The sequence below is a fragment of the Hyla sarda genome, chromosome 7, assembly GCF_029499605.1.
Source record: "Hyla sarda isolate aHylSar1 chromosome 7, aHylSar1.hap1, whole genome shotgun sequence".
Taxonomy (NCBI): Eukaryota; Metazoa; Chordata; class Amphibia; order Anura; family Hylidae; genus Hyla; species Hyla sarda.
Window position 1 is genome coordinate 13,719,008 of NC_079195.1, and position 25,260 is coordinate 13,744,267.

Below are 25,260 nucleotides of genomic sequence, written 5' to 3' on the forward strand. Positions count from 1 at the left end.
CTTGGGGGGTGTATGGTAGTGGTGGTATGGTATAGATAGATATATAAGGGGTTAATGTAAACCCTAGAAGAGTTTGTGACGCCAGGCTGAGGGCTGGTATGCTGAATCAGTGTTCCGGCCTATCACCGCCCTTCCCAGTAACGATAGGTGCATAAAATAACTGAAGATCCACAAGGAGATTTTAACTTGAACTTGAATAACGTTTACTGAAGTGTTTGCAATATTCACGGCACAGTAACAGTCTCATACAAACAGTCCTTTGGTTACTTAGTGACTGGCAGTAGTTGCGGACCTTGAGCTAGACAATAAGTCTCTGAATTTAGGAAGAGATTTGCAGATCCGTCCGGATTTAGGGGAGTTACTAGGTCCGGTGATGCTGCAGAGTGTTTGGGAAGTGATACACTCTATAATTATAATTGTTCAGCTGTTGCCACAAGGCTCAGGCCTAACTCACTGCGATTACTGCTGTACAGGTCTTCTCTCATCAAGAGCACAGGAGAAAGAGAGAGATAAGATGGCCGCCGCTCCCTTATATGGGCAGGGGGCGTGGCGAATCTGATTGGTCCGAATGTCTGCCATTCACCATTACATGGTGTGATGGGATTGCTTACGTCACAGGGCCTCCAAAGGTCCTTAAGCTAAATACCATAGAGTTCACCTTGTCACATGACCCGCAGGTCCTGCAACGCTAATGGAAACAAGTAATTAACTATTTATTTACATCTATTATTCTATTTACATTAATCTATGCATAAATTACTAATTATACATTAGGATAGAGGCGATTAGGGGTAGACTGACTAATAGGGATCCCTACGTCCTAGGGACTCTGGCTATGGGGACCTATAAATAAACAAGTACCGTATAGAATGCGGTACTGGGACACCACACACGGAAAAAGGAATTTCCTTGCCGGAAACATCTGGCGCAGAAATTCCACCGATGTGCACAGAGCAGCAGAATCCCGTTGAATTTAACAGGACTCTGCTGCAGCGAAAATTTCCGCCGTGTGAACGTGGCCTAAGTGTAGGCAGCACAGCAGTGAGTACAGGCTGTACGTGTACGCAGCACAGCAGTGAGTACAGGCTGTAAGTGTAGGCAGAACAGCAGTGAGTACAGGCTGTAAGTGTAGGCAGAACAGCAGTGAGTACAGGCTGTACGTGTAGGCAGCACAGCAGTGAGTACAGGCTGTAAGTGTAGGCAGAACAGCAGTGAGTACAGGCTGTAAGTGTAGGCAGCACAGCAGTGAGTACAGGCTGTAAGTGCAGGCAGCACAGCAGTGAGTACAGGCTGTAAGTGTAGGCAGCACAGCAGTGAGTACAGGCTGTAAGTGTAGGCAGCACATCAGTGAGTACAGGCTGTAAGTGTAGCCAGCACAGCAGTGAGTACAGGCTGTAAGTGTAGGCAGCACATCAGTGAGTACAGGCTGTACGTGTAGGAAGCACAGCAGTGAGTACAGGCTGTAAGTGTAGGCAGCACAGCAGTGAGTACAGGCTGTAAGTGTAGCCAGCACATCAGTGAGTACAGGCTGTAAGTGTAGCCAGCACAGCAGTGAGTACAGGCTGTAAGTGTAGGCAGCACAGCAGTGAGTACAGGCTGTAAGTGTAGGCAGCACATCAGTGAGTACAGGCTGTAAGTGTAGGCAGCACAGCAGTGAGTACAGGCTGTAAGTGTAGGCAGCACAGCAGTGAGTACAGGCTGTAAGTGTAGCCAGCACAGCAGTGAGTACAGGCTGTAAGTGTAGCCAGCACAGCAGTGAGTACAGGCTGTAAGTGTAGCCAGCACAGCAGTGAGTACAGGCTGTAAGTGTAGGCAGCACAGCAGTGAGTACAGGCTGTAAGTGTAGCCAGCACAGCAGTGAGTACAGGCTGTAAGTGTAGCCAGCACAGCAGTGAGTACAGGCTGTAAGTGTAGGCAGCACAGCAGTGAGTACAGGCTGTAAGTGTAGCCAGCACAGCAGTGAGTACAGGCTGTAAGTGTAGGCAGCACAGCAGTGAGTACAGGCTGTAAGTGTAGCCAGCACAGCAGTGAGTACAGGCTGTAAGTGTAGGCAGCACAGCAGTGAGTACAGGCTGTAAGTGTAGGCAGCACAGCAGTGAGTACAGGCTGTAAGTGTAGGCAGCACAGCAGTGAGTACAGGCTGTAAGTGTAGGCAGCACAGCAGTGAGTACAGGCTGTAAGTGTAGCCAGCACAGCAGTGAGTACAGGCTGTAAGTGTAGCCAGCACAGCAGTGAGTACAGGCTGTAAGTGTAGGCAGCACAGCAGTGAGTACAGGCTGTAAGTGTAGGCAGCACAGCAGTGAGTACAGGCTGTAAGTGTGTGTCAGTGTGGACAAAACGAGCTCTGGATGTAACTTTAGGATAATGCATTGGGGCTGCAGCTCTGGAAGTGAATGTGGGGTAAGGCATGGTGTAACAGCAGAATAAAGAGTGCAGCTCTGCAGGATAAGGCATGGTGTAACAGCAGAATAAAGAGTGCAGCTCTGCAGGATAAGGCATGGTGTAACAGCAGAATAAAGAGTGCAGCTCTGCAGGATAAGGCATGGTGTAAGAGCAGAATAAAGAGTGCAGCTCTGCAGGATAAGGCATGGTGTAACAGCAGAATAAAGAGTGCAGCTCTGCAGGATAAGGCATGGTGTAACAGCAGAATAAAGAGTGCAGCTCTGCAGGATAAGGCATGGTGTAACAGCAGAATAAAGAGTGCAGCTCTGCAGGATAAGGCATGGTGTAAGAGCAGAATAAAGAGTGCAGCTCTGCAGGATAAGGCATGGTGTAACAGCAGAATAAAGAGTGCAGCTCTGCAGGATAAGGCATGGTGTAAGAGCAGAATAGGGACTACTGTAGCTCCGGACGTCACTGGAGTATAAGGTATGCTGTAACAGCAGAATAATGGCTGCAGCTCTGGGGGGGACTGGAGGATAAGGCATGGTGTAAATGCAGAATAGGGAGTGCAGCTCTGGAGGTGGTAGGAGGGTAAGCAGCAGAATAGTGAGTGCAGAATAGTGAGTGCAGCTTCGGAGGCGACTGAAGTATAAGACATGGTGTAAAAAGCATAATAGTGAAAGCACAGACACACACACACCTTCCTCTGTGCAGTAAGGCTTAAGGACGTGAGGGTCATGTGACTCGTTAAGAACTCTCGTACACAGATCATGAAGGGGAGAAGTTATTGCACCCATAAGGCCGGGTTCACACCACGTTTTTGCAGTACAGTTCCCGTATACTTTTTTAATTTGAAAACCGCACGGAACCGTATTGAAAACCGTACGCATTGACTCTCCATTGTAAACCGTATCCCAAAAGATGCATCAGGTTGTGTCCGTTTTGCATCTTGTACGTTTTTTTTTCCCTGTACCCAAAACCGTAGCCTTCCACTGTCCGGGTGAAAAAACGTATTGAAACTTATAGGTTTTTTTTTTTTTAAACATTGGAGTCAATTGGTCTTCACCATACGGTTTTTGACTTTGCACAGTTTTTTTCTTGGAGTTTCAATCAAACAAGTGAAACTTTTTTCATAATGGAATGAAAAGTTAAAAATGTATACATTTTTTAAATAAAAACGGATGCAACCGGACATCATTTTTCAAACCGTATATGGATTAAAATTTGTACACACGTTTTGATACAGTTTAGTCCGGTTTTGAGGAATCAGTTTTTTATCAAAAACCTGATACGGGAACTTTATTGCAAAAACGTGTTGTGAATGCAGCCTAAGATAATGCCCCCTTCCTGCCATTTTATCTGCCCCATCAATACACAGCCATTGTTCGTAAATACCCCCCATTGTTTTGTCGCGGAAATTCAATGGTTTCCTTTAGATATGTTGCTGAGGCCAAACTGGAAAAATAATTGATCAGGCCTGATGGAAAATAATGATACAGGGTCATTGCTGTATACAGGATCTTCTGACCTTTACTACAATAAGCATGACACATACAACAAAGATGGCACCCTGACGGATTATACGTAGTTTCAATAGATGTCTGATCTGAAGCCGGAAGAACAGGATGTGTGCGTATTCAGAGTTTGCAAACCACACAACCTTAAAACTTCTGCAAACTCAGCAGCTATGGCCTTGGATACAAGTTTCCTGCTTATAATTGCTAGTAAAGTTCATATTTAGTTCATAATGAAGGAATATAGACAAGATGGCGGATTACAGACAACATGGCGGATGATATACAAGATGGCGTATAAAATATGAAAAGAGTAATATAAAGACGTATGACAAGCTGATCTCTGCACAGTGTCGTCTCACTTCCATAGATTCATAAACAATGGGTCCAATTGGGTTTTCAAAATAAACACCATATGGCATAAAGGGCGAAACAAAACAATCGTGAAAATTAGTCAGAAGTAAAGACTCTTGTTTCCTGTTGGTATCTCGCTATTCAATGGTAATTTATTGGTTTTCTTTCTAGCATGTTTTATCAGTTTTTATTTGAATACTTACACTGCATACTTCTGGGGACATTATTTGTTTTACGTTCCTGATGAAGGGGTCAGGCCAACTTAGAAACACGTCGTATGATTTAGAATAAAATAATTTTTTAGCCAAATTGGTTGTGTTGTCAGGAGGCTTGTAAATTTCCTAGTGCGGCGGTAGATTTCATCTTTGGCGCCAATGTTTACATCAATGATGCTCTATGCCCCGTGCCCTCCCAAATCTTCCTATAACACACAAGGTGGTCAGGTGGTCTCTATAGATCCCATAATTTATCATCTGTTCTTTTCAGACCTGGCACAAGGCTTGTTTCCACTGTGAAGTCTGCAAGATGATCCTGACCGTCAACAACTTCGTCAGTCACCAGAAGAGACCATATTGCCAGGCGTAAGTGCAACCCAAAACAACATGGCCGAAACGATGGTACATTAGACAGGACTCCCTGTATATTACGCAGGATCCCCTGTATATTAGTCAGAACCCCCTGTTTATTAGTCAGGACCTCCTGTATTAGTCAGGACCTCCTGTATATCAGTCAGGGCCTCCTGTATATTAGTCAGGACCCCCTCTATATTAGTTAGGGCCCCCTGAATATTAGTCAGGACCCCCTGTATATTAGTGAAGACCCCTCTATATCAGTCAAGGCCTCCTGTATATTAGTCAGTACCCCCTGAATATTAATCAGGACCTCCTGTTTATTAGTCAGGACCTCCTGTATTTTAGTCAGGACCCCCTGTATATTAGTCAGGACACCCTCTATATTAGCTAGGGCCTCCTGTATATTAGTCAGGACCTCCTGTAAATTAGTCAGGATCCCTGTATATTAGTGAAGACCCCTGTATATCAGTCAGGGCTTCCTGTATATTAGTCAGGACCCCCTGAATATTAATCAGGACGTCCTGTTTATTAGTCAGGACCTCCTGTATATTAGTCAGGATCCCTGTTTATTATTCAGGACCTCATCTATATTAGTTAGAACCCCCTGTATAACAGTCAGGACCCCCTCTATATTAGTTAGGGCCCCCTGTATATTAGATATATTAATATATCTTTTATATTAGTTAGGACCTCCTGTATATAAGTCAGGATGCCTGTATATTAGTCAAGGCCCCCTGTATATTAGTCAGGACCTTCTGTAAATAAGTCAGGATTCCCTGTATGTTAGTTAGGACCAGGGCTCAAGTCCTGCAGGAACGTGTGAGTTCCTGCACTTTTTCCAAAGCAGTATCACCATTCCCATTAGCAGGAGTCCTGCAGGACCAGCTCCTGATTGGAAATCTTGGATGAGTTCCCACACTTTTTTTTCTCAGGACTTGAGCCCTGGTTAGGACCTTCTGCATATTATTTAGGACCTCTTGTATATTGGTCTGGGCCTCCTGTAGATTTGTTTCAATTCAATTCCCTTCAGGGCTGGAGCCCCTCTGGGACTAAGGGGGAGATTTATGAAAACTTGTGCAGAGGAAAAGTTGCACAGTTGCCCATAGCAACCAATCAGCTCGCTGCTTTCATTTTGCACAGGCCTTGTTAAAAATGAAAGAAGCGATCTGATTGGTTGCCATGGGCAACTGTGCAACTTTTCCTTTGCACAGGTTTTCATAAATCTCCCCCTTAAGTCCCTATACTAGGGATACCCCTTTAAAACATCACTTTTATTAATATTTTCTTAAAAATTCTCATTAGTGTGCGAAAATAATGCAAAAGTGTGTATTAAAAACAAAACACAGGAGATGGATTATTGTCCCATTTTGACCAATACTAAATTAGGGAATATTATCAAAGGATCATATCTCATTTATTATACCTTATCATTTGGGGAAATTTGTTGTCCCCTATATCTGATCCTATGACTCCCTCTTCTCTGTCCAATTCCTGTGCTGCTTATTAAAATACAGAACACCCTAGCATCCCCCCCGACGTTTTGCCGGTAACAACCATCTTTATCAAGGTACTGGATACTAATGCATTAGTATCCATTACCTTGATGAAGATGGTTGTTACCGGCGAAACGTTGGGGTATCCCTAATTTAGTATTGGTCAAAATGAGACAATAATGAGACAAAATGAGACAATAATCCATCTCCACTTTTGTATTAATTACGCACATTAATGAGAATTTTTAAGAAAATCAGAGTAAAAGTGATGTTTTAAAGGGGTATCCCTAGTGTAGGGACTTAGGGGGAGATTTATCAAAACCTGTGCAGAGGAAGAGTTGCCCAGTTGCCCATAGCAACCAATCAGATTGCGTCTTTTATTTTTAACAAGGCCTCTGCAAAATGAAAGAAGGACTGGTTGCTATGGGCAACTGAGCAACATTTCCTTTGCACAGATTTTGATAAATCTCCCCCTTAGTCCCTGAGGGGCTCCAGGGAATTGAATTGAATATAACCCTGGGTACCCTATGGAAGAATTTGTTGCATTATGCTGTATATTAGTCAGGACTTTCTGTACATTAGTAAGAACCCCCACCATATTATTCTGGACCTCCTCTACATTAGTCAGGACCTCCTGTATATTAATCAGAACCTCCTGCATGGAGTGTGATGGTCAGGGCCACTGATTGGCAGCGGTGGTCACGTGATCTCTGCTGCTTAAGTAACACCGGAGCGCGAAACGGAAGCCGAACGGGGGATCAGCATAGGGAACTTTGTTTTTCAGATACAAAGCGCCAAATCCCCTGCATAGCTGTAGAGTCACATGATACAATTCTCTCCGCCCACAGACACCTCTAGGGGGAGCACAAGAGCTTTCTGTATACTGTTTTTAAATAAGCTTTTTTTGTCACATTTGTAAACTTTTACTTCTCTTCTGCAGGCACAATCCTAAAAATAACACATTTACAAGTGTCTACGAGACGCCGGTCAATATCCACGTGAAGAAACAGTCTGAGACGTTCAGCGAGGTGAGTGCATGGGTGACATCCTGACGGGACATTCTGGGACTTGTAGTTCTGCAACAGCTGAAAGGAAGAGGAGCTCTACCTGTGTGGTACATGTGATTCCTGCCCAGTGTAAAGTACAAATTACATAGCACAATGCACATGACACCGCCTAGAGGTCATCAGCGGTGCTGCAGTTTTATAGTTATAAACACATAAGGAGAGGATGAAAAATACTCATGTCTGCATATAGTACTGTTGAGAAGCTACAACTCCCAGCATGCCCTGACAGCCTTCGGCTGTCAGGGCATGCTGGGAATTGTAGTTTCTCAACAGCCGGAGAGCCATACCAGGTGACCGCTAGTGTTTGCCATGACAGCTGCTTGTAATAATCAGACACAATAATAAACTGCAGGAGTCCATTCCTGTCTCTTCTCCGCGTCCGGGGTCGTGTTCCGGAATGTTCCGTGGTATTCCGTTCTATTTTTAGGGACCGCACTGCGACTTGAGATTTGTTATTTACGGATCCTGCCGGGGGGTCTCTTTCCTTGCGCTCAGCACCTGTCGCTGTCAGTCATCGTCCGCCTCGGCGAGATATCGCGTTTATAGTCTGTCAGAGGCCCAAGCGTCTGTTTAAGGTGCGACAATCCTCGGATGACAGAGGTCACATGACATTGCTAGTCGTAAATCACTAAAGTTTTGCAAGCGCGACAGGTTGCATTTTTTTTTTTTTTGGAGTGAGTTGACTTTATGCATTATTAGTTAATTGACTGATCAGAATCCAAGGAAAGCTGGGTGACAAGGTCTCTAACGGCAGCCATATTGGATGCCACCCAGCTTTCCCAGGGGCATACAGAGCAATGAAGCAGGCCGATATCTGATTCCTTTGCCCCAGTTCAGCCAAGTCATGTAATACCAAATTTACCATTCAGCACCCAGGGAAAGCTGGATGACAGCCCTTTAACGGCAGCCATATTGAATACCATCCAGCTTTCCCAGGAATAGATGAGTCTAAGAAACGAACTGACACCTGATTTCTGAACGCTAATTCTGTCAAGTTATGCGATACATCCCTGCTCCCTGCATTTCCAGTCAGGACCTAAGAAAAGCTGGGTGACACCATATTGAATATCATCCAGCTTTCCCAGGAATAGATGGAGAAAAGAAATAAGCTGACACCAGATTCCTAGCGATAATTCAATTCAATTTGAAGTTACGCAATACCCCCTGCTTCCTGCATTTGCAGACAAATTTGTTATTCAGGACCTAAGAAAAGCTGGGTGACAACCTAGCCATATTAAATGTCACCCAGCTTTCCCATGGCCATACATAGCTAAGAAGCAGGTGGATAGCAAGTTTCTGTAGCCCAATTGAGCCAAGTTATGAAAGCAAATTTACTATTCAGGAACCAGAGAGAGCTGTGTGACAACCTTTTAAATGGCAGCCATATTGATTGGCATACAGCTTTCCTAGGAACATAAGGAGCTAAGTCAGATTATGGGTTCCTGTGCCTCAGATCAGCTAAGTTAGGCAATACTTATGCAGGACTCAAGAAAAGCTGGGTGAGACAACTCTTTGAATTGCAGCCACATTGGATGTTATACAGCTTTTCCAGGAATGGACTGATGCCAGATTCCTGAAAGATGATTTAGTCAGGTAATGCCACACCTTCCTGCTCCCTGCGATATCTCCATCCTTAAAGGGGTACTCCGGTGGAAAACTTTTTTATTTATTAACTGGTTCCAGAAAGTTAAACAGATTTGTAAATTACTTCTATTAAAAAATCTTAATCCTTTCAGTACTTATGAGCTGCTGAAGTTGAGTTGTTCTTTTCTGTCTAAGTCCTCTCTGATGACACCTGTCTCGGGAACTGTCCAGAGTAGAAACAAATCCCCATAGCAAAACCTCTTCTACTCTGTGCAGACAGAGGTGTCAGCAGAGAGCACTGTTGCCAGACAGAAAAGAACAACTCAACTTCAGCAGCTGATAATTACTGGAAGGATTAAGATTTTTAATAGAAGTAATTTACAAAATCTGAGAAAATTATATTTTCACACAACTATTACGCACCGAGGTCAAACTGGGCAAGCAACTATACTTTAATTGCTAGAAAAGGGAAAACCAAAAAATACACAATGCAGCCCGGACCTTCTAGGTGAGTAAATGAAAATACATATACGTGGATCGTGCTTCAATAATAATCAATATTTATTATAAAATATGAATAAAATTAGGCACTTCTCACAGGGCCCTTGTGAGAAGAACATACATATTAAAAGGCAACCTAACAATGTATTTAGGCAATAGTAATTAAAACTATAATCCTGGCATAGAATAATAAAATAGCAGAGTAAGATCTGTACCAAACAAATATGTTAAAGAGTTGCTCTTCTGGGTATTTAGGGTAAATATGTCCCTTTTAGATACAGTAGCAAACAGTCTGTAATATTAGAAATTGTTACCGGTCTGTAAATGGTAACTCAGGCGATGGGTGTTGTTCCCGCAATGGCTGAGTGTCCGTGGTGCGCACAGTCCTCTGTGGGGCGCTTCCAATCGTGAGCCTAATTTACAAATCTGTTTAACTTTCTGAAGCCAGTTGATATATAAAACAATTCTTTTTCCAGGAATACCCCTTTAATGACTGCATTTCTGAGCAAATTTGCCATTCAGGATCATCCAGCTTTTCTAGGGACATATGGTGCTAAGAAGCAAGAAGACACCAGATTCCTGTAGTTGAGTTCAGTCAAGTTATGCAATATTAATAGTTCAAACCAGAAAAAGCTATGGCACAGCAGGTGTAATGAGTTACTCGGGAGATAGCCTCAAGGTCGGCGTCTGTGGGTGGCGGGGTGCTGACTCTATGTAGAAACCATGCAGTACTGGAACATATAAATCACAAGAAGAAAAGAACAGAGTCGCGACTCACCGCACTGTACTGTAAAACTTCAGGCTTTATTGCAACATGCCACAGGGTCCATGAACACAGACGTCCGACTTCGGGAGAAAACGGGGAGGGTGCAGGGGAACAAACAGAGTAGACAACAGACTGTTTCACATCTAGTGATGCTTCATCCGGTCTCAAAAACTCAGGTGATCCTGTGTGCTTAAATCACCTGAAGTCACGTGATACAGGTAAAACCAATACACAACATATACCTCCAAAAACACCTAAATAGTGAATATAAGGTAAAAAATAGGATCTAACCTAGCGTACATGCTATTATATGAACGATGAAAGGTCATTCCTTTCATTGAGTCCCATTGGACCTATCGCGTTCAGTCTACTAATCCAGTAGATTTCTCGCTGTGCGAGCCGTAGCTCCTTATTCACATCGCTCATATTATCATACATGCGTTCTATGCCCGCAAAGTGAAGTGCTCTCGGGTCATTATTGTGTACAGTACGCATGTGTGCAATAAAACGGGATGCTCCTACTCCTGTTTTTAAAGAGTACAAATGTTCTCTAATGCGTTTAAACAAATGTCTTTTTGTTTTACCCACGTAGTATAATCCGCAGTTGCATATTATGCAGTATACCACGTGGGTGCTGCGGCAAGTTATAAACTGTTTAACATAAATATTATAGCCACCTAAATTGAAAGTATTTTTAGCTAAATTAAGGTTACATTGGGAACAATTTCTGCATGGGTAGTTACCGTTTGGAGCTATATTGCTCAACCAATTCTTTTTTTTCCATTCATTGTTTCTTTGTCTTCTTTTGATAAATCCTCCTATAGTGTTGTTTCTTTTATAGGTAACAATGGGTTTACGCTCAGCTACTTCTTGTAAATCTACATCATGTTCTAACAAAAACCAATTTTTATGTATAGCATTACGTATGGCATTGTTCATATTAGTGTTTTGAAAGGAGAAGATAAATTTTTTATTTTCTACAGAATTAATAGCTTTTTTCTTTGGGTTTTTTACAATTTCTTCTCTACTTTTATTATTAACTCTCTCCATGGCATTTTTAAGGACTTTTTCAGGATATCCCCTGGCTCTAAAATCATTGAGCATAGTCTCTGCTTGGGTTTCAAATTTAATAGGATCATTATTAATTCTTTTCAAACGGATTAATTGACTGTACGGGATACTGTTACGAACATGTGAGGGATGAGAACTGTTATAGTGTAATACAGAGTTTTTGGCAATATCTTTCTTATGTCCTGTGGTAATAATTTTGTCCTGTTCTATTAAGATTTTAACGTCTAGAAATTCTAGGCTATTACCTCCCCATTGGTGTGTCAGGAACATGTTTACATTGTTCGTTTGATTCAGATGTTCCACAAAAAGGGCAAAGGTTTCTTTTGAACCCTCCCATACAATGAGGATATCATCCACATATCTTAAATACTTTTTCACATGGTGGAGGTAAGGATTTTGATGGGATAGGATGAAATAATTTTCAAAAGCAGCCAAAAAAATATTAGCGTAGGAGCATGATACTGGGCTCCCCATCGCTGTCCCATATAATTGTTTGTACCACTTGCCACCATGGGAGAAAGTATTATTCTCCAAAATAAATGTCATTGCTTCTGCAACAAAATCGATAAAATCGGCCGATTTATCTGTTTTCGTAAGGAGATTGCGAACTGCTTGTACTCCCGCTTCGTTCGGGATGCGTGTGTATAAGCTTTCGATGTCAATGGATACTAATGCGTAGCCATCCTGCCATTCAAAGGACTCTAACATGGTTATCAACTCTCCTGTATTTTTCAAGTACGAAGGAATGCTAGGTAAGAGGGGGGAGATAAGCCACTCAATATAGGCAGATAGTGCCTCCGTAACTGCACCTATCCCCGCCACAATTGGTCTCCCCGGAGGTTGTTTGAGGGTCTTATGTATTTTGGGGACAATGTACCATTTGGCAGGTTTTGGAACTAGGGGTATTAATTTGTCAACTATTTTTTCTGTGATAACCCTCTTATTGATATATTTCCACAGCATAGATCTCATTTTTTCCATAATGTGTCTGGTGGGATTTTCTTTCAAAAGCTCATATACAGTATTGTTATTCAATTGTTTGTGAGCCTCTCTATCATGATCCTCTTTGCTCCAAATAACTATGGCTCCTCCTTTATCTGACTTAGTGACTATCAGGTCAGGTTGGTCCGCCAGCCACAATAGAGCCTTCTTCTCTGTGTGGGTGATGTTATGATTAATGGGAGGGTATATGAGAGCTTTCATGTCTCTGAGTACCGCGCTCTGGAACATGTCCAGAGCGCTGCCGGGTTGTATGGGGGGATTGAATTTAGAGGGATTCCCACCCTGAAAGAAATCATTATGGTTTTGAGAAAGGATATCTGTGGCTTTACAGGGGGTTTCCCCCTCTCTCTTACTAGTAACCTGTTGAGGAGGAATTTTGGAAAAAAATTTAAACAAATTAATCTTGCGTAGTGCTTTATATAAATCCACCTCAAATTGTTCATAGGTGAACTTTTCATTAAGTCCAAAGTTAAGTCCTTTAGAGAGTGCCGTGATACAGTCCTTAGTCAATGTGGTATTGGTAAGGTTAACCACATTGTCCACATTCAGCGTCTCTGCCAGGTTACATATTTCCTCTTTTTGGATCTTTTGCCTAGATTTGTTCCTCCTTCTCCCCCTTCTCGTTCGCCTCCTAAAGGGGTATGGACGAAGTTAGAAGCTTTATCTGTTTCTCCTTTTTTATTTTGAGGTTCTTCTGATGCACTACTGTCAGACTCCGTGGTCAAGAAATCGGTGGTGCGTTTTTTCCTTGATTGGTTGCGTTTTTTTCCTTTATTTATATTTGAGGTAGGTTTTTTTGCCCATGAGAAGATCCTGTTGTTATCAAAATCATTCTTATCTCGGACAAACTTGTCTCGTTTAATATCCTTAATCTCTTTCTGTAAATGCATCATTTTGTGATCCAACAGTTTTAGAAAGTCCTCATATTGTTTATCAGGTATCCGTTCTTTAAGTTCTGCTTTTGCCTTGGTGAGGGCATTGGTAATACTTTCATGTTCTTTGCGGTTTTTGTTGAGTACTATCATTTGTAGGTTTTTGGCATGTATTAAATGTGCTGTGTCCCACTCCTTAATAAACGCATCATCTTCCAAAAATTGGGAAGGTGGTTTGTAGGGCCGCAGACCCCTCGGTACTCTTCCACAATCTGTGTATGCCATCAGCGATTTAATCGTCCAGAAACTCCTCAACTCCTTTTCGGCTAGAGTTAGTATTTTGGACTCCAATGCTTTCTGGCTCAGGAGCTGTAATTCATCCTTAGCATTGCACGCTAGGAAAAATTCCCCTGCCTCCTCTCTCCCGTTGAAATATTGTTCATTGAACACTATAGGAGGATTTATCAAAAGAAGACAAAGAAACAATGAATGGAAAAAAAGAATTGGTTGAGCAATATAGCTCCAAACGGTAACTACCCATGCAGAAATTGTTCCCAATGTAACCTTAATTTAGCTAAAAATACTTTCAATTTAGGTGGCTATAATATTTATGTTAAACAGTTTATAACTTGCCGCAGCACCCACGTGGTATACTGCATAATATGCAACTGCGGATTATACTACGTGGGTAAAACAAAAAGACATTTGTTTAAACGCATTAGAGAACATTTGTACTCTTTAAAAACAGGAGTAGGAGCATCCCGTTTTATTGCACACATGCGTACTGTACACAATAATGACCCGAGAGCACTTCACTTTGCGGGCATAGAACGCATGTATGATAATATGAGCGATGTGAATAAGGAGCTACGGCTCGCACAGCGAGAAATCTACTGGATTAGTAGACTGAACGCGATAGGTCCAATGGGACTCAATGAAAGGAATGACCTTTCATCGTTCATATAATAGCATGTACGCTAGGTTAGATCCTATTTTTTACCTTATATTCACTATTTAGGTGTTTTTGGAGGTATATGTTGTGTATTGGTTTTACCTGTATCACGTGACTTCAGGTGATTTAAGCACACAGGATCACCTGAGTTTTTGAGACCGGATGAAGCATCACTAGATGTGAAACAGTCTGTTGTCTACTCTGTTTGTTCCCCTGCACCCTCCCCGTTTTCTCCCGAAGTCGGACGTCTGTGTTCATGGACCCTGTGGCATGTTGCAATAAAGCCTGAAGTTTTACAGTACAGTGCGGTGAGTCGCGACTCTGTTCTTTTCTTCTTGTGATTTTTATGCAATATTAAATTTACCATTTAAGACCCAGGAAAAGCTGGTTGGCAACTCCTTTAATGGCGTCCATATTGGATGTTCTCCAGTTTTTCCAGGAATAGACAAAGCTAAGAAACCACATGACACCATTCAAGAAAAGCTGGGTGACAACCCCCTCAATGGCAGCCATATTTGATGTCATCCAGTTTTCCCAGGGACATACAGAGCTAAGAAGCAGGTGGATACTGGATTTCTGTAGCACAGTTCAGCCAAGTTATGCGAACCCTAATTTACCATGCAGGACCCAAGGACAGCTGAATGACTCCCTGTCCCTACTCTCTGTGATAGCTCTCCTTAATGGCTACATTTTGGGACAAGTTTGCCATTCAGGATCTAGGAAAAGTTGGGGGACAACCTCTTTTTTGATAGCCATATTGTATGTCATCCAGCTTTCTATGGAACAGGCAGAGCTATGAAGCAGGTTGATACTGGATTCCTGTACCCCTTTTCAGGAAAGCTGGGTGACAACACCTTGAATGGGAGCCATATTGGATGGCTGGATTCAGTTTTTCTGGAAACCGAACTAAGCTCCCTAATGGCTGCACTTGTCAGCAAATGTCATTCAGGACCCAAGTAAAGTTGGGTGACAATTTCTTACTGGGCGAGCGGTATCTGGACATTGTATATGACGACCTGTTATCCTGCGTTGTCACTTTGTTTCCGCAGATTAAGTACCGAGAGGAAGGAGAACGATACAAGTCTGTTTTCCATTGGGACATGAAAGGCACCGAGAACGATCTGCACTACAAGACGGATCATGTGACGCAGGAGGTACGGGAGGGCACAGGATGGGGTATGAGTGGGCCTGCTCTGACCCCTGGGGGTAATAGTGGACATGCTCTGACCCCTGGGGGTAATAGTGGACATGCACTGACCCTTGGGGGTAATAGTGGGAATGATCTGAGTTTTAGGATAAATATGGGTGAGCTCTGACCTTTGGGTGTTCCCTGACCCCTGGGGGTAATAGTGGGAATGAGTTTGAGGATAATACAGTAGTGGGCAGGCTCTGACCTTTGGAGTAATAGTGGGTGTTCTCTGACCCCTGGGGGTAATAGTGGGCGTAGTCTGACCTCAGAGTAATAGTGGGTGTGCTCTGACCCCTGGGGGTAATAGTGGATGTAGGCTGACCTCAAGGTAATAGTGGGTGTGCTGTGACATCTGGGGGTAATAGTGGATGTAGGCTGACCTCAAGGTAATAGTGGGTGTGCTTTGACCCCTGGGGGTAATAGTGGATGTAGGCTGACCTTTGGGTAATGGTATAAGTGCCCTGACCCCTGGGGGTAATAGTGGATGTAGCCTGGCTTCAGGGTAATAGTGGGTGTGCTCTGACCCCTGGGGTAATAGTGGGCGTAGGCTGGCTTCAGGGTAATAGTGGGTGTGCTCTGACATCTGGGGGTAATAGTGGATGTAGGCTGACCTCAAGGTAATAGTGGGTGTGCTCTGACCCCTAGGGGTAATAGTGGATGTAGGCTGGCTTCAGGGTAATAGTGGGTGTGCTCTGACAACTGGGGGTAATAGTGGATGTAGGCTGACCTTTGGGTAATAGTTTAAGTGCCCTGACCCCTGGGGGTAATAGTGGGTGTAGGCTGACCTTAGGGTAATAGTGGGTGTGCTCTGACAACTGGGGGTAATAGTGGGCATGCTCTGATCCCTGGGGTAATAGTGGGCAAGCTGTGATCTTAGGGCTAACAATGGATGTGCTTTGACCCCTGGGGTTTATAAAGGACATGTTCTGACCTCGGGGTAATAGTGGGCATGCTCTGCTCTCATAGGTAATAGTGGGCATGCTCTGCTCTCATAGGTAATAGTGGGCATGCTCTGTTCTCATAGGTAATAGTGGGCATGCTCTGCTCTCATAGGTAATAGTGGGCATGCTCTGCTCTCATAGATAATAGTGGGCATGCTCTGCTCTCATAGGTAATAGTGGGCATGCTCTGCTCTCATAGGTAATAGGGGGCATGCTCTGTTCTCATAGGTAATAGTGGGCATGCTCTGTTCTCATAGGTAATAGTGGGCATGCTCTCATAGGTAATAGTGGGCATGCTCTGCTCTCATAGGTAATAGTGGGCATGCTCTGCTCTCATAGGTAATAGTGGGCATGCTCTGTTCTCATAGGTAATAGTGGGCATGCTCTCATAGGTAATAGTGGGCATGCTCTGCTCTCATAGGTAATAGTGGGCATGCTCTGCTCTCATAGGTAATAGTGGGCATGCTCTGCTCTCATAGGTAATAGTGGGCATGCTCTGCTCTCATAGGTAATAGTGGGCATGCTCTGCTCTCATAGGTAATAGTGGGCATGCTCTGCTCTCATAGGTAATAGTGGGCATGCTCTGCTCTCATAGGTAATAGTGGGCATGCTCTGCTCTCATGGGTAATAGTGGGCATGCTCTGCTCTCATGGGTAATAGTGGGCATGCTCTGCTCTCATGGGTAATAGTGGCTGTTCTCTGACCCCCAGTGATACTTTTTCTTCCCCAGAATGAATATGAAGGGGGTAAATCGTGGCTGTCTAATGTGGACCCGGACATGGTTCGCATCGAGCAAGCGCAGAAGAGGAGCGATAACGTAAGACGTTGGCCCAGATTTACTATCTGTATCAATGTTTTATATGGAGTGTACTTTATATTACAATATATCTGCAGGTACAATACACAGAGGACTATGAGCAGCAGATCAGGAAAGGAAGCTACCCGGCCATGATCACCCCGGCGTACCAGACCGCCAGGAAGGCAGCGCAGCTGGCCAGCAGTGTAAGTGCCCCCCCCCCCGATATACTGTATATACAGCAGTGTAAGTGCCCCCCCCCCGATAATCTGTATATACAGCAGTGTAAGTGCCCCTGATATACTGTATATACAGCAGTGTAAGTGCCCCCCCCCCCGATATACTGTATATACAGCAGTGTAAGTGCCCCCCCCGATATCCTGTATATACAGCAGTGTAAGTGCCCCTGATATACTGTATATACAGCAATGTAAGTGCCCCCCGATATACTGTATATACAGCAGTGTAAGTGCCCCCTGATATACTGTATATACAGCAGTGTAAGTGCCCCCCCGATATCCTGTATATACAGCAGTGTAAGTGCCCCTGATATACTGCATATACAGCAGTGTAAGTGCCCCCCGATAAACTGTATATACAGCAGTGTAAGTGCCCCCGATATACTATATATACAGCAGTGTAAGTGCCCCCTGATATCCTGTATATACAGCAGTGTAAGTGCCCCCTGATATCCTCTATATACATCAGTGTAAGTGCCCCCTGATATCCTATATATACAGCAGTGTAAGTGCCCCCCGATATACTGTATATACAGCAGTGTAAGTGCCCCCCCCGATATCCTGTATATACAGCAGTGTAAGTGCCCCCCCCGATATACTGTATATACAGCAGTGTAAGTGCCCCCGATATACTATATATACAGCAGTGTAAGTGCCCCCTGATATACTGTATATACAGCAGTGTAAGTGCCCCCTGATATCCTGTATATACAGCAGTGTAAGTGCCCCCCGACATACTATATATACAGCAGTGTAAGTGCCCCTCGATATCCTGTATATACAGCAGTGTAAGTGCCCCCTGATATCCTGTATATACAGCAGTGTAAGTGCCCCCCGACATACTATATATACAGCAGTGTAAGTGCCCCCTGATATACTGTATATACAGCAGTGTAAGTGCCCCCGATATCCTGTATATACAGCAGTGTAAGTGCCCCCTGATATACTGTATATACAGCAGTGTAAGTGCCCCCCGATATACTGTATATACAGCAGTGTAAGTGCCCCGATATACTGTATATACAGCAGTGTAAGTGCCCCCTGATATACTGTATATACAGCAGTGTAAGTGCCCCCCCGATATCCTGTATATACAGCAGTGTAAGTGCCCCTGATATACTGCATATACAGCAGTGTAAGTGCCCCCCGATAAACTGTATATACAGCAGTGTAAGTGCCCCCGATATACTATATATACAGCAGTGTAAGTGCCCCCTGATATCCTGTATATACAGCAGTGTAAGTGCCCCTGATATCCTCTATATACATCAGTGTAAGTGCCCCCTGATATCCTATATATACAGCAGTGTAAGTGCCCCCCGATATACTGTATATACAGCAGTGTAAGTGCCCCCCCCGATATCCTGTATATACAGCAGTGTAAGTGCCCCCCCCCGATATACTGTATATACAGCAGTGTAAGTGCCCCCGATATACTATATATACAGCAGTGTAAGTGCCCCCTGATATACTGTATATACAGCAGTGTAAGTGCCCCCTGATATCCTGTATATACAGCAGTGTAAGTGCCCCCCGACATACTATATATACAGCAGTGTAAGTGCCCCTCGATATCCTGTATATACAGCAGTGTAAGTGCCCCCTGATATCCTGTATATACAGCAGTGTAAGTGCCCCCCGACATACTATATATACAGCAGTGTAAGTGCCCCCCGATATACTGTATATACAGCAGTGTAAGTGCCCCCTGATATACTGTATATACAGCAGTGTAAGTGCCCCCTGATATACTGTATATACAGCAGTGTAAGTGCCCCCCGATATACTGTATATACAGCAGTGTAAGTGCCCCGATATACTGTATATACAGCAGTGTAAGTGCCCCCTGATATACTGTATATACAGCAGTGTAAGTGCCCCCCGATATCCTGTATATACAGCAGTGTAAGTGCCCCCTGATATACTGTATATACAGCAGTGTAAGTGCCCCCGATATCCCGTATATACAGCAGTGTAAGTGCCCCCTGATATACTGTATATACAGCAGTGTAAGTGCCCCCCGATATCCCGTATATACAGCAGTGTAAGTGCCCCCTGGTATACTGTATATACAGCAGTGTAAGTGCCCTGATATCCTGTATATACAGCAGTGTAAGTGCCCCCCGATATCCCATATATACAGCAGTGTAAGTGCCCCCCGATATCCCGTATATACAGCAGTGTAAGTGCCCCCCGATATACTGTATATACAGCAGTGTAAGTGCCCCCCGATATCCCGTATATACAGCAGTGTAATTGCCCCCTGATATCCTGTATATACAGCAGTGTAAGTGCCCCCGATATACTGTATATACAGCAGTGTAAGTGCCCCCTGATATCCTGTATATACAGCAGTGTAAGTGCCCCCCTGATATACTGTATATACAGCAGTGTAAGTGCCCCCTGATATACTGTATATACAGCAGTGTAAGTGCCCCCCGATATACTGTATATACAGCAGTGTAAGTGCCCCCCGATATCCTGTATATACAGCAGTGTAAGTGCCCCCTGATATACTGTATATACAGCAGTGTAAGTGCCCCCCGATATCCTGTATATACAGCAGTGTAAATGCCCCCTGATATACTGTATATACAGCAGTGTAAGTGCCCCCCGATATCCTGTATATACAGCAGTGTAAGTGCCCCCCGATATCCCGTATATACAGCAGTGTAAGTGCCCCCTGGTATCCTGTATATACAGTAGTGTAAGTGCCCCCTGATATCCTGTATATACAGCAGTGTAAGTGCCCCCTGATATCCTGTATATACAGCAGTGTAAGTGCCCCCTGATATCCTGTATATACAGCAGTGTAAGTGCCCCCCGATATCCTGTATATACAGCAGTGTAAGTGCCCCCCGATATCCCGTATATACAGCAGTGTAAGTGCCCCCTGGTATCCTGTATATACAGCAGTGTAAGTGCCCCCTGATATCCTGTATATACAGTAGTGTAAGTGCCCCCTGATATCCTGTATATACAGCAGTGTAAGTGCCCCCTGATATCCTGTATATACAGCAGTGTAAGTGCCCCCTGATATCCTCTATATACAGCAGTGTAAGTGCCCCCTGATATCCTGTATATACATCAGTGTAAGTGCCCACTGATATCCTGGATATACGCAGTGTAAGTGCCCCCCTGATATACTGTATATACAGCAGTGTAAGTGCCCCCCGATATACTGTATATACAGCAGTGTAAGTGCCCCCCGATATACTGTATATACAGCAGTGTAAGTGCCCCCTGATATCCTGTATATACAGCAGTGTAAGTGGCCCCCGATATACTGTATATACAGCAGTGTAAGTGGCCCCTGATATACTGTATATACAGCAGTGTAAGTGCCCCCTGATATCCTGTGTATACAGCAGTGTAAGTGCCCCCTGATATACTGTATATACAGCAGTGTAAGTGCCCCCCGATATCCTGTATATACAGCAGTGTAAGTGCCCCCCGAAATACTGTATATACAGCAGTGTAAGTGCCCCCTGATATCCTGTGTATACAGCAGTGTAAGTGCCCCCTGATATACTGTATATACAGCAGTGTAAGTGCCCCCCTGATATCCTGTATATACAGCAGTGTAAGTGCCCCCGATATACTCTATATACAGCAGTGTAAGTGCCCCCCGATATCCTGTATATACAGCAGTGTAAGTTCCCCCTGATATCCTGTATATACAGCAGTGTAAGTGCCCCCGATATTCTGTATATACAGCAGTGTAAGTGGCCCCTGATATCCTGTATATACAGCAGTGTAAGTGCCCCCTGATATCCTGTATATACAGCAGTGTAAGTGCCCCCTGATATACCGTATATACAGCAGTGCAAGTGGCCCCTGATATCCTGTATATACAGCAGTGTAAGTGCCCCCCTGATATCCTGTATATACAGCAGTGTAAGTGCCCCCGATATACTCTATATACAGTGTAAGTGCCCCCTGATATCCTGTATATACAGCAGTGTAAGTGCCCCCTGATATCCTGTATATACAGCAGTGTAAGTGCCCCCCGATATCCTGTATATACAGCAGTGTAAGTGCCCCTGATATCCTGTATATACAGCAGTGTAAGTGCCCCCTGATATCCTGTATATACAGCAGTGTAAGTGCCCCCGATATACTGTATATACAGCAGTGTAAGTGCCCCCCAATATCCTGTATATACAGCAGTGTAAGTGCCCCCTGATATCCTGTATATACAGCAGTGTAAGTGCCCCCGATATACTGTATATACAGCAGTGTAAGTGCCCCCAGATACCCTGTATATACAGCAGTGTAAGTGCCCCCTGATATCCTGTATATACAGCAGTGTAAGTGCCCCCTGATATCCTGTATATACAGCAGTGTAAGTGCCCCCGATATCCTGTATATACAGCAGTGTAAGTGCCCCCTGATATCCTGTATATACAGCAGCGTAAGTGCCCCCTGATATCCTGTATATACAGCAGTGTAAGTGCCCCCCGATATACTGTATATACAGCAGTGTAAGTGCCCCCTAATATCCTATATATACAGCAGTGTAAGTGCCCCCAATATCCTGTATATACAGCAGTGTAAGTGCCCCCCGATATACTGTATATACAGCAGTGTAAGTGCCCCCTAATATCCTATATATACAGCAGTGTAAGTGCCCCCAATATCCTGTATATACAGCAGTGTAAGTGCCCCCTGATATCCTGTATATACAGCAGTGTAAGTGCCCCCAATATCCTGTATATACAGCAGTGTAAGTGCCCCCCGATATACTGTATATACAGCAGTGTAAGTGGCCCCTGATATCCTGTATATACAGCAGTGTAAGTGGCCCCTGATATCCTGTATATACAGCAGTGTAAGTGGCCCCCGATATCCTGTATACACAGTAATGTAAGTGCCCCCGATATCCTGTATATACAGCAGTGTAAGTGCCCCCTGATATCCTGTATACACAGTAATGTAAGTGCCCCCCGATATCCTGTATATACAGCAGTGTAAGTGCCCCCTGATATCCTGTATACACAGTAATGTAAGTGCCCCCTGATATCCTGTATATACAGCAGTGTAAGTGCCCCCTGATATCCTGTATATACAGCAGTGTAAGTGCCCCCTGATATACTGTATATACAGCAGTGTAAGTGCCCCCTGATATCCTGTATATACAGCAGTGTAAGTGCCCCCTGATATACTGTATATACAGCAGTGTAAGTGCCCCCTGATATACTGTATATACAGCAGTGTAAGTGCCCCCCGATATACTGTATATACAGCAGTGTAAGTGCCCCCTGATATCCTGGATATACGCAGTGTAAGTGCCCCCAATATCCTGTATATACAGTAATGTAAGTGCCCCCCGATATACTGTATATACAGCAGTGTAAGGGCCCCCTGATATCCTGTATACACAGTAATGTAAGTGCCCTCCGATACTATCCATAGAGTCACTATATACAGTACAGTTCACAGAGCCACTATATACAGTACAGTCCATTGAGTCACTATATACAGTACAGTTCACAGAGCCACTATATACAGTACAGTCCATTGAGTCACTATATGCAGTACAGTTCACAGAGCCACTATATACAGTACAGTCCATTGAGTCACTATATGCAGTACAGTTCACAGAGCCACTATATACAGTACAGTCCATTGAGTCACTATATATAATACATTCTTTACAGTCATTATATACAGCGCTGTCCATAGAATCACTATATACGGTACAGTCCTTAAAGTCACTATATACAGTAAGTAAATACAGATAGTCACTATATACAGTGCAGGCCATAGAGTACATATATAGTACAGTCCATATAGTCACTACATACAGTAGTCCATACAGTCATTATACTGTATATAGTACATTCTTTGCGTTCACTGTGTACAGTCAATACAGTCACTATATACAGTCAATACAGATAAAGTCACTATATACAGTGCAGTACATGGAGTCACTATATACAGTCCAGTCCATACAGTCACTATATACAGTCAATACAGATACAGTCACTATATACAGTACAGTACATGCAGTCACTATATACAGTCCAGTCCATACAGTCACTATATACAGTATAGTCCATAGAGTCCCTATATACAGTCCAGTCCATACAGTCACTATATACAGTCACTATATACAGTATAGTCCATAGAGTCACTATATACAGTGCAGTCCATACAGTCACTATATACAGTATAGTCCATAGAGTCCCTATATTCAGTGCAGTCCATAGAGTCCCTATATACAGTCCAGTCCATACAGTCACTATATACAGTCACTATATACAGTATAGTCCATAGAGTCACTATATACAGTGCAGTCCATACAGTCACTATATACAGTATAGTCCATAGAGTCCCTATATTCAGTGCAGTCCATAGAGTCCCTATATACAGTCCAGTCCATACAGTCACTATATACAGTCACTATATACAGTATAGTCCATAGAGTCACTATATACAGTGCAGTCCATACAGTCACTATATACAGTATAGTCCATAGAGTCACTATATACAGTGCAGTCCATACAGTCACTATATACAGTATAGTCCATAGAATCCCTATATTCAGTGCAGTCCATAGAGTACATATATAGTGCACTCTTCACTATCACTATATACAGGACAGTCCATACAGTCACTATATACAGTATAGTCCATAGAGTCCCTATATTCAGTGCAGTCCATAGAGTACATATATAGTGCACTCTTCACTATCACTATATACAGGACAGTCCATATAGTCACTATATACAGTATAGTCCATAGAGTTACTATATACAGTGCAGTCCATAGAGTACATATATAGTGCACTCTTCACTATCACTATATACAGGACAGTCCTCAGAACCATATATGCAGAATACTCCCTGTATACACTGTGGCGGTATTTATTATACACTTATTCATTCTCCTAGGTGGAATACAAGCGCGGGCACGATGAGCGGGTATCCCAGTACACCAGTGTGGTGGACACTAAGGACATTCTACATGCCAGGTCCGGGGGGCAGCACCGCAGTGATGTAAGTACCCCCCCCCCCCCCACTATCTCCCCTGCAACCCCATTTCTTCTTCCTCAGACTTCATTCTCTACATTGTTTCCTCTAGATAAAATACACAGAGGACTACGAGGAGCAGAGAGGAAAGGGCAGCTTCCCAGCGCTGATCACTCCCGGCTACCAGATTGCCAAGAAGGCCAACGAGCTGGCCAGTGATGTGAGTTCATAGTTTATGGCCACTAGGTGGCGATGTGGATCCCTTACTGCAAGCACTTTAAAGCGATGGCTCGGGGGCTCTCCAGCTGTTGCAAAACTACAGCTCCCAGCATGCCATGACAGCCGAAGGCTGTCATGGCATCCTGGGGGTTGTAGTTGTGCAACAGCCTCCGGTTGAGGAATACTGCCTGGTGTATATACGTGCATTACGCCAAAGTCTTATCTTTGCGGCAGGTGAGATACCACCAGCGATATCAGAAGGAGATGAAGGGGAAGACCTCCGCAGCAGATGTCACCTCCAGTACGGACCACCTGAGCCAGGTACGAGATAAGACTCTGGGGTGGCACCACACGTCCAACTAATCTTGTTAAAATTGCACAATTTTTACTGCGATTTCGGAAAATCGTAGTAAAAACTCGTCAGTACCTCAACGCAGCAAAGCCATAAAAATATTGTGATTGTTTTTCACCATAATATTGGCACCAAACGTCTTAAAAAGTGTCCCTATGACAGTAGGGATACATTGTATTTGTGGACAGTTGGGTCTCATGATGTTACGATACATTGTATTTGTGGACAGTTGGGTCTCATGATGATAGGATACATTGTATTTGTGGACAGTTGGGTCTCATGATGATAGGATACATTGTATTTGTGGACAGTTGGGTCTCATGATGTTACGATACATTGTATTTGTGGACAGTTGGGTCTCATGATGATATGATACATTGTATTTGTGGACAGTTGGGTCTCATGATGATAGGATACATT

At 43.7% G+C, this 25,260-nt stretch overlaps 1 protein-coding gene across 1 annotated transcript in view; it reads left to right on the forward strand.

Moving 5' to 3' along the window:
- Positions 1-25,260, forward strand: part of NRAP (nebulin related anchoring protein) — a 164,684-nt gene that overhangs the window by 21,293 nt on the left and 118,131 nt on the right. Inside the window, exons 2-9 of the mRNA XM_056529361.1 lie at positions 4,737-4,831; positions 7,256-7,343; positions 15,180-15,284; positions 16,991-17,077; positions 17,155-17,262; positions 24,192-24,296; positions 24,382-24,489; positions 24,723-24,809. Of these exons, the coding sequence (XP_056385336.1) occupies positions 4,737-4,831; positions 7,256-7,343; positions 15,180-15,284; positions 16,991-17,077; positions 17,155-17,262; positions 24,192-24,296; positions 24,382-24,489; positions 24,723-24,809 (783 nt within the window). The remainder of the gene's footprint in view (positions 1-4,736; positions 4,832-7,255; positions 7,344-15,179; positions 15,285-16,990; positions 17,078-17,154; positions 17,263-24,191; positions 24,297-24,381; positions 24,490-24,722; positions 24,810-25,260) is intronic.